Source organism: Phyllopteryx taeniolatus, chromosome 13, assembly GCF_024500385.1.
Source record: "Phyllopteryx taeniolatus isolate TA_2022b chromosome 13, UOR_Ptae_1.2, whole genome shotgun sequence".
NCBI lineage: Eukaryota > Metazoa > Chordata > Actinopteri > Syngnathiformes > Syngnathidae > Phyllopteryx > Phyllopteryx taeniolatus.
The window spans coordinates 9,102,172-9,112,507 of record NC_084514.1 but is presented as its reverse complement, the minus strand read 5'-3'; the positions used below and the strand labels follow the sequence as shown (position 1 = coordinate 9,112,507).

At 42.2% G+C, this 10,336-nt stretch overlaps 1 protein-coding gene across 3 annotated transcripts; it reads left to right on the top strand.

Moving 5' to 3' along the window:
* The first annotated feature begins 315 nt into the window (after positions 1 to 315).
* Positions 316 to 9,533, top strand: vsnl1b (visinin-like 1b). 3 transcript variants are annotated; one of them, XM_061795765.1, is made up of 4 exons: positions 316 to 675; positions 3,085 to 3,254; positions 4,365 to 4,580; positions 6,052 to 9,533. In XM_061795765.1, the coding sequence occupies exons 2-4, from the start codon at positions 3,093 to 3,095 to the stop codon at positions 6,247 to 6,249; spliced, it is 576 nt and encodes a 191-aa protein (XP_061651749.1). In that variant the 5' UTR covers positions 316 to 675; positions 3,085 to 3,092; the 3' UTR covers positions 6,250 to 9,533. The 3 variants fall into 3 exon arrangements, with proteins under 3 accessions (XP_061651749.1, XP_061651750.1, XP_061651748.1); XM_061795766.1 differs by having other exon boundaries at positions 3,064 to 3,254; XM_061795764.1 differs by having other exon boundaries at positions 318 to 675; positions 3,082 to 3,254.
* The last annotated feature ends 803 nt before the right edge of the window (positions 9,534 to 10,336 follow it).

Here is a 10,336-nt window from a genome sequence, read left to right as displayed (position 1 = left end):
TAATGTATTTTTTTTGTCATTTTTGCCCACCCACCCCAAAAAAAATCCAGTTTTATATTTTTTGTCCGTTATTTGTACTTCCCATCTGTTTTAGTCTCATTTTTTGTATTATAATTTGTATATAGTTGTCGTAATATTGTTATTTGTTTTTAGAAAATATGTTCCCTTTTTTTTTTTTTTTTACATCTAGTATATATATTTTTTTAACTGTATTTTCTTCGTTTCACATTTAGCATTTTAATGTGATCTATTGTTTTCGATGTTTTGATGTTGGACTACGTGCGCAATGACAATGATGGTGCGTTTGCGTGCACACGGCAGGTGGAGGTGCATGCTCGCGACGCGCGCTCCAGTCGACTCCGTCAGTCAAGTGCGCGAGGCTGTGATGCGTTCAGGCTCCTGCGGCGCATCCGACAAATGACAACGCTCCTGTGCCTCCTGATCGGGACTTGAACATCGAGGAGAACAGCATCGCATCGCCGTCATCGGCAGCCGGTTCCTTGCGAAAGAAGCATTGCGCACCTCCCTGCCGCCACCACCTCCTCACTCACCCCTCCTCCTCCTCCTCCTCCTCCACCTCCTCCTCCACCTTCTCCTCAGCCTCGCCGCCACCGGAGGGGAGTTTTTCCTGTGTACTTTGCAGGGAGAAGAACAACACGATAGCAGTGCTACAAGGTAAGCCGCCCGGTTATTTCATTGTGTTGTGGACATTCCCCCCCCCCCCCCCCCCTCTTTACAATTGCGCATTTTTGCGTCCTGCAGCCTCGTCATGATGTATGACAAATATGCGCAACCCCTCCACCCCCCCCCTCCGATTTTATCACTGCGTCGTTTCCATCGGAATGCGGCAGCGTTTCGTCAATCACGAGCGAGCCCCATTATTTTCGCTTTCTCTTGGGCCTGTGTGCGCATAGCGTGCACAACCTCATCACCATCATCATCACCATCCACGACCACCCTCCCTCCGTCCTAGCCCCCACGCCCCCCCCCCCACCCCGTCCCCCCCAACCTCAAAACAGCCGCACAGTTGCGTGATGCGTTCGCTGCATCCTCTTACAAAGTGTTTTGTCCTTCAAGGTCATTCATTGGTTGCCTCGTTGGAAGCTGCTGCAGGTTTCAAGCAGTGGATTATTCTGATCATTTGTTTTGCATTTTGAAAATATTTGCGGTGGAGGGCCCCGCGGGGGCTAGCCTGTCGTCACGCTGCACAGAAGTGGACCGTGTGTTTGTCGGTGTGGTTCCGGTCCTTCTGGTGGTGGACCCACGCAATGTGGACCGTTTATGCAAATATGAGAGGGGAATATAATTTAAAAAAAGAAAAAGCTGCTGCATGCTTGGACTTGGCACATTCAGGCTGTGTGAATGGATCAATGATGCCTCATTGGCCGCTCTAAATGACATCTAGACCGGCCCATGTTTGAGCTTTAGGCCCGGTACATACATAAAGACAATCGGGCTGGTTTTGTCCGGATTCTGCCCCTTGCAGATTATCTTACCTTAAATCTTATCCTATAAGATTTTGTTTTCGTCTGATGTGTGTTAAGAGTGGATTTGTCCCGATTTTAGGGTCAGAAACAGGTGGGGGCCAACAATTTGAAACAATGAACGCGTCCAATATTTACGACCAAAACTGCATTTGTGTGTGGTGGAGGCCGACTTCTCCCGAGTCATGACTCTGTAAACTGTGTGACGTGAAACGGGATGTACCCAATCAAAGAAGCAACCTTACTGAGGAACACGTTAGCGGTCGTAAACAAAAACAACCATGTATTACGTAAGAGTATAAAAGTAGAAGTATACAAGTGGGTACCAGGGATGGCAAGAAGTATTTTCCAAAGCAAGTTGTTTTTCAGGAACATTCTTCGGGAACACTCGGTGAAGATCGGCGCATACCCGATTTCGAAATCGGAACAAAATCTTTATTTGTGTGGTGTCCTGGGTTGAGATCGTCGTTGCACACCACACACAATACAAGTAAAACTGGTTGATATTGATTTTTTTACCTTTATGGGTGGGGTCCGTCACAGATAAAAAGATATATATTTTAAGATTTGAAAAATCATTGTGTGTGTACCAGGCCTTAGTATTGTAGTAAATTCTGAGGCTGGAGGTTCATATTGGATGCATTCGGGCTCTGTGGATCAGGAATCGATAGCAGACTTTAATGTGGGGAATGCCGCATTGGCCGTATTCTACCTCTTTGGATATCAAATTCAAATAAAATCGGATGCTACCACTTCACACATTCTGCCGCCATGGATCGACGATGTGTCATTGGCCGTTCTACAGCATATAGACCGGCCCATGTTTGATCCAATGCGCTTTAATAGTGCAGCTCGATAACTTAGCTTAGCATAACTTATGCTGTCCTCACTGCTGCACTCACGAGCATCCATCGATGAAGCGGCTGAGTGACAGCGAGGATCCAGGTCAGTGCCACAGACTGGCACAAACAAGCTTGAGGCCCGAAATAGAAACGGTGGAACATCTGATGTCAGTCTGTACCGGGATGCTGCTTGAATTTTCATTCACCTTTATAGTCAACTTTTTTTTAGGCTGCACAATACTCTTATGAAAGTGCTAAATGATATAAGATTGAACAGTCACTTCTTGTTTTGTTGGATCTCAGATAACACATGCGGTCAGTGTGGTCTCATAACATCCTGCTGAACAGGTTGGAAACGTGTGTAGGACTGAATGGAACAGTCCTTAAATGGTTCAGGTCCTACCTGCCCTGGAGGAAAGAAGTTATTTTGTAACCATTGGAAGTTTTCAATCTGATTGAATGGCAATGACATATGGGATCCCTCAAGGGTCCATTCTTGGTCCCCTTCTATTCAGCCTGCTCCCCTGAAATAAAATTCTTTAGAACTTTAAGGTTGATTATCATAGATATGGAGATGACACACAGTTACAGGTCAATGAATAAATACATCACCACCACTACTACAGGTCGTTTTGAATCAAGGCATCAACAGGAGCCTTGGATGTTTCCTCTAAAAAGTGGATGAAAACCATAAAGCATTATTTTGGAATGAACCACATGTTAAAATAGATAGATAGATTTTCGTATCTATGCAGCAGCAGCAGCCATGGGAAAGCAGAACAGCAAGCTGACACCCGAGGTGATGGAGGACCTGGTGAAGAACACGGAGTTCAACGAGCACGAGCTGAAGCAGTGGTACAAGGGCTTCCTCAAAGACTGCCCCACAGGAAGACTCAACCTGGAGGAGTTCCAGCAGCTCTACGTCAAGGTGGGTCCACGACCCCATCCATCTACACATCCGTTTTCTTCTCGATCGCAGTGGTTCTCAAATCGGGGGTCTGCGAGCTGTATCTTGGGGGTCCGTGAAATAATTTTCAATAACATATTATGTCGTAAAGGTATATACCTATATATGAGGACCAATTAAACAAACGAAATCAGCGATTATGAAAGTGTGTTACATGGGCTCTCTCTATCCATCCATCCATCCATCCATCCATTTTCTGAGCCGCTTCTCCTCACAAGGGTCGCGGGAGTGCTGGAGCCTATCCCAGCTATCATCGGGCAGGAGACGGGGTACACCCTGAACTTGTTGCCAGCCAATCGCAGGGCACATATAAACAGTGGCTCGCAAAGAATCACTGAATTAAATGACAGCAGCTCCTCCGTGAGTGTGCTCATTATTTTTGAATGTTTTTCTGACGTTCAATAAATAGCTGAAAAGTGCATCTGCCACTGTGACTCTCCTTTGCCCATGTGTGGGCATTGTAGTAAGACAGTACTATAATGTAAATACCCATAAAAAAAAGAATTGCTGAAAAAAAAAAAACAATATTAGAGAGTACCCCCATATATTCACAGTTCAGCATTCACCGATTTCTTGGGGGAACCCATGCTTCAATATTTGCTGAAATGTGATCGAGCCAAGCCACGTCTAATATCAAAATATTGCTTTGGCGCCATCCGGTGGCACCTCTGGGGAATTACAAACCTTTAATTACAGTACTTACCGATTTTCACCATTCGTGGCAGGGTGAATAGCAGTACAACTTGATCTTGTAAAAAATACAACATTATTGTCGTAAGATTACAACTTTACATCTTTGGCCTTTTAAAGATGATAACTTTTTTTCCTCTTGATAAAATACAACTATTCTCATAACATTTCAGCTTTTTTTCCTGAATTTGTGAATCGAAAATAGGCAACTTTTTTTTTTTTTTTTTTTTATTCCTGTGGCATTTAGGGTTACACATAGTTATGTTCAATTGGCATTAGAATTATGTGGGGGATCCTTGGAAAATTTCTCCCCTGTAAGGGCTCCCCAAAAAGCTTGAAACCTGCTCTACAGTGCCCTCGTCCATCTATTTCTCTTTGCAGTTCTTCCCGTACGGCGATGCCTCCAAGTTCGCGCAGCACGCCTTCCGCACCTTTGACAAGAATGGCGACGGCACCATCGACTTCCGAGAGTTCATTTGCGCGCTGTCCATCACGTCGCGCGGCAGCTTCGAGCAGAAGCTCAACTGGGCCTTCAACATGTACGACCTGGACGGAGACGGCAAGATCACCAGGGTGGAGATGTTGGAGATCATCGAGGTCGGTGGTGCTCTTATATGCTCTTAGGAGTCCCACTTAAAAGTTTACTGTCAAACTAAATGAAAAAACAAAGACGATCGCACGTTGTGTAATTAAGACTACCGCATAGCTTTGCCTTAGGAATGTCCGCTCATCTTAATGCTGACAAGTAATGCAAAACACCATTGGCATGCTAACGGTTAGCATCTGTTTCTTTTTCTGGAGCATTGGTTTCGAGTTCAGGAGTTTCTTCCTAGGACCTCTCAGCACAATTCTACGTGACATCACCTTAAAAGAGTATGTAGTTTAAAAACTGTGTGACATGGAGTACATGTCACTTACAATAAATAAATAAATACATTTAGGCTGTATTACAGGGAAAAACTGCAGCACGGGGTGTGGCACGTCCTGCACAGTCACCACAGATTGAGGTGGGGGATTATCGGGCAGAGTCTGACTGTCACGCTGCTGCACACCTGCACCGCAGAGGCGGGCAGGCGGTGGGTGGGGATTGGATGGCAGGACTGCAGTTCTATTGTATTACAGCGCAGCCATCTTTACGCAAGCACAGGGGAGTCGATGGCATGTTCAAGTGTTTGTCCGTTTCAAGCGCGTTCCCCATATTTGCGGGCTTGTTGTGGCTCAGAAAAGTCAGAACTGTTTCTTTGTTTTTTTTTCCACAGTTTGATTTAGTCACAAGTCTGTGGGATGCTTTAAATAATAATAAAAAAAATAGATATTTTGTCGAGTACTCGTAATCTTTTATTGTCATTTCTGAGGGCTGGACTTCTATTTTACAACTGCATATGTTTGTACTGAGTGTATGGTATAAACTCAGACTTTGAGACAACAAACGCAGGCTTTGCTAAACGGTTAGCATTCTCGATTAGCATTAGCGCGCTAGCGATCACTGTTTTAGGTAAAAACTACCATTCAGCTAACTCATACATCATGTTATATGTACATGACACATGTAATCGTGTCTTACAATCACTTACAGGCACTCTTCTGATGTTTTTGGGCAAAGTTCGTCAGTGGCCCAACACTGTGTCCGTCTGCAATAAATGTCCGTGTGAAACATTGGTTCACATGGTGCAACCAGGTTCCAGGTGGAATGGGTTTTTTCGGGGGGGGGGGGGGGGGGGGTTGTGGTCCCGGTGGACCTTCGAGACAAAAATTCTGCGTCGACCTATCTTTGAAGTCGATTTTGCTGAGTTATTAAATTTTGTTTTATTTTATTAAAATAATATTTACTAATTCTATGTGACACTATGGGCCTACAGCGCTTGTATCCTAACTTTGAGCTTTCAAGTCAAACCAAAACATTGGCCAATATTTAGTCACTTGTATCTCAAGGCACCACTGTATTTATATACAAAAATGAAAAGGTTTTCCTATTTCTGAATTGGAAGGTGTGTAGGATGACATAACAAAGTGCCGCTCACTAACCCACCGCGACTAACCCCCCCCCCCCCCCCCCCCCCCCCCCCAGGCCATCTACAAAATGGTGGGCACGGTGATCATGATGAAGATGAACGAGGACGGCCTGACACCGGCGCAGCGGGTGGACAAAATCTTCAGCAAAATGGATAAGAACAACGACGACCAGATCTCGCTGGAAGAGTTCAAGGAGGCGGCCAAGAGCGACCCGTCCATCGTGCTGCTGTTGCAGTGTGACATGCAGAAGTGAAGCCCCCTCGCCCACGTGCCCCCTTCCTCCAAACGCCGCCTCTGCTCGCACCCCAAGCCCCCCATCGTCCCTGCCACCCTGCCTGCATCCGCACACACACACTGGACTGCTGTTTAAATGTCTCATTCCACAGGGGTAAAAAAAAAAAGCTTGGACTCTTTTTCAATGGACTCGCTTCTTGTGGTCGTATGCATGAGAAATATGTCAAATATGCGGAATCATTTTGAATATAGCGATAAGATAATGCTACATTTCTATTTCAGAACATGTTGTTGTGCACCGTAAACCCTCCGCACACAAACACACGTGTGTGCGTTCATCCAGCTTGTAAATGGATGAAGTCAAACAGCCGGGTACTTTGTGACACGTCCCACGAGTAGCCGCCATATTCTTATTTGGGGAACGCATTCACGGCGCGGAGCCAGTTACAGTATTTGACTCGGGTGTTTGAGTTTGGTGTTTTAGGACAACTCATTCGACTTTGCAGCGATGCTCCACCCACATGCAATACATTTTCTTTTCTTTTTTTCTCGCAATTTAGCACCCATTCATCGGGTATAGATTGTTCTAATTTGGTAGCAATTGAACAAAATCTCGGGGAGGAATTTGTTTTTCAAGCCCCTACTGCAATAGCAAGTCCATCTTTGAAGGCCAAATTGATGCTAAAATATCCGTTTCAAATCAAAAACGGCAGACTTACTTTCTCCATGGCTTCTTATGACTTTTTTTTGTGGGCCAACCAAAGTTCTTGTTACTCTTCCAAACTGGGTTAATGCGCCGAATTTTCAAAACGTTTATATCATGTAATTTCAACATCATGCTTCGCTAACACGTTATGACGTAAACTCTAAATTCTCACAACTTAATATCGGGCATCTGTCTGGTATATGCGTGTTAAATTTGGTAGCAATAGCACCAAATCTCGTGGAGAAGAACATTTTTCCAGGACCCCCAGAAATGGGCAAATTGACCAAACAGAAATGCAGGACTTCCTGTTTCTTTCCTGGCTTTGCTTCTTGACACTTTTTTTTGTGTGTGTGGATTTACTTATGATAGACAGGTCGGCTACTTTTAATATATTAAATGTTGCTAAGTGAAGCTGATTTCGGGGGCTGAATTTTCAAGACATTCTGTCAAGCGTTTTTATGGCGAACCATCCCACTTTTTCCAACCTGCTTCACCCACACACAAGGAGGAAAACAAAAAATAGTTGATCCATCAGCCTCGTGTACGTGGTTCTAATTTGGTATCAATGAGACCAAATCTCTAGACGTTTGTCTTTGAAGGGCCCCTGGGAAAAGGCCAAAATGAGCTTAAAATAGTGGCTTGGAACCAAAATGGCAGACATCCCGTGTCTTTTTGGGGATGGGTTTTTGGAGAATTTTTTATTTTTTTTGTGGGTCGACTCATGACGGACACACCAACAGAATTTCACGTTGCTAAGTGAAACTTGTATTTCGGGGGCTGAGTTTACAACAAAATTCCACGGAGTGCTCCCCAGCCCATTTAGTCCCCCCCCCCCCCCCACATACCAATATGGCGGCTCACACGTGACGTCACGCCGACTTCTTCCATGAGTGGAGCACTGCCTTTTGGAGACGTGTTCCCACCAGGCAGCCTTGCCGCGCAAGTTGTTCACCGCTGCAACTACTGTACTGCTTCCAGTAATCGTAAAGAAAACAATAACTTGATGATAATAATTGTAATGATACTGTAAGTGTCTCTGCCAGCCAGGCTTTTCGAGCTCGGGGATGGTAGAGAGATGTTCGCTCACGACAGAAAAAGTATTGCATGCATATATTACGTGTCAGAAAAAAATAATAATCTATTACCTTTTTATTTATTTAATTTTTTTGCATCTTAAGTGGTTATAAAAGAGGAAACCCTCTTGGGCATCATTTGGTATTGTTGCATGGGATGTACAGTGTCAGCTCACCTGGGAGCATGCTTCCCTCCACATTGATTCATGCGCTCATATTTCTGTTGGATAATTTTTTTTTTTCATTGATTTAATATTTGACTGCTACGAAGGAGCATTAGGGCCACACTTGAGAAAAAAATAAATATCCTACAAGCACGAAGTCATATATATTTTTTAATTTTACCAGAGTAAAGCTGTATTTCTCAGACCAAGTCTTAATAGTCTGTCTTTTTCTCAGAAAAAAAATACAACTTTATTCTGGAAAAATTATTATCTTTATTTTTGTCTGAAAACATGATGCTTTTTCTTGAATAAAATTTGACTATATTCATCGGCCTAAGACTTTAACCTTTGAAAATATGAGTATTTTCTTAAATAAAATTTTTATTTATTTTCATAAATCTACAACAGTTTTCCTGATAAAGTACAGCTTTTTTCTCTTGAAATAAATAGTGCTTCTCCTAGAAAAAAAAATGTTTCTTTGATTTTTTCCCCTTCTTTTTTTCTTGAAAAAGATAACTCTTCTTGAAAACATACGACTTTACTCTAATAAATTTACTTTTTTTCTCTCTGAAAAAAAGCCCTGACATAATTTCTGTAACATCAAACTTTTTTCTCCAAATAAATGTTTTCTGTGAAAAATATTAGGTTTTTTTTTTCTTTGAAAAGAATTTTCTTTCTTGAAAAATATGACCTTGTTCTTGAAAATTTATGGAGTGTTGTTTAGTCTCGAAAATAAGTCATATTATACTTTAAAAAATTATCACTTTCTTCTCATTGTATAATTATGTCATTTTCTTTTCAGTGTGGCCCTAATTCGTACTCCTCCGTCAATTGCACACACACACACACACACACACACGCACACAATAATGACACACAATTGGCTGCCTATTTGATTTGTTTACACACTACATATTGACATGTTTACAAAGAGCACCGCTATAATAATTCAATGATCTCCATGCTGAGAGCTTCCTAATGAAAGGGACTCATATTCCAAAACAGCAGCAGCAGCAGCAAAAAAAAAAAAAAAAAAAAAAAAGTTTACTGGAAACACTGCATTCCAACATTGAAATTGTTTTCAATTGTGAGCTTTTGTTTTGCATTTTGAATCTGTCTTTCCGGCACATTAGGCTTCCCTGTTCCCAGGCTATGCAATTGTGGACTGAGTGTCTGCTTTGTGAGTCCTCATGTCCAATGGTGGACGCAGCAGAAGAGCTCCCCCCCCCCCTCCCCATAATAATCTTGATTATTATTATTATTTTACTGTCTGTACACAATTCAGTCTATCCCGACACCACGTGGAGATCTTTAATGTCAAGTAAATGTTTCTATCAAATATTAAAAACTCATGATACAAGTGACTGTATATTCTTTTATACAAAACAAAACAAAAAAATAGTTCTGAGTTCTCTTGTGATTAAAATCAATAAACCACAAACTGGATTTTTTTTCAGAAGACCTCGATGGCGTTTCTACTGACTGACAGATTAAACAAAACAATTTTATGAATGCTCTGATTTCTTCAGTTCTGATTTTAGGCGATTATAAAAATCCAAATTGTCATAATATGACTTTTTAGCTAGAAAAAAACCCTATTTTTCCCCTTTAAAAAACTGTCACCTGCGTTTTCTCGTAATATTGTCTGATTTTTTTTTTGTCTAGAAAAAAAATCTGGTTTGCAGACAGGATATTAGTATTAGTATAGTCTCTAAAGAAAATCTAAAAATATGACGTGTTTCTTGTTTTACTTTTATTTTTATCATTTCTATGTAATTATTTATAAAATATATTTAATATTTAATATCATATTTGTATAATCATATATTTTGTTATGTATTGTATTATTGTATTCTGTATGAATCATTTATCTGTATTAATTCTTCTTATTATTATTCTATTTTTTCAGGCCAGCACGGTGGGGGACTAGTTAGCACATCTGCCTCACAGTTCTGGGTATCGGGGTCTAGATCCCGGCCCCGCCTGTGTGGAGTTTGCATGTTCTCCCCGTGCCTGGGTGGGTTTTCTCCGGGTATTCCTGTTTCATCCCAAAAACATGCGTGGTAGGTTGATTGGAGACTCTAAATTGCCCGTAGGTGGGAATGTGAGTGCGAATGGTTGTTTGTTTCTATGTGCCCTGCGATTGGCTGGCGACCGGTTCAG

Bases quoted from the DNA above. Each gene is read 5' to 3' on its own strand.
- vsnl1b (XM_061795765.1), top strand. From the start codon at position 3,093: ATGGGAAAGCAGAACAGCAAGCTGACACCCGAGGTGATGGAGGACCTG. The intron at 3,255-4,364 runs GTGGGTCCACGA...TTCTCTTTGCAG, and splicing joins TCCAGCAGCTCTACGTCAAG to TTCTTCCCGTACGGCGATGC. The intron at 4,581-6,051 runs GTCGGTGGTGCT...CCCCCCCCCCAG, and splicing joins AGATGTTGGAGATCATCGAG to GCCATCTACAAAATGGTGGG.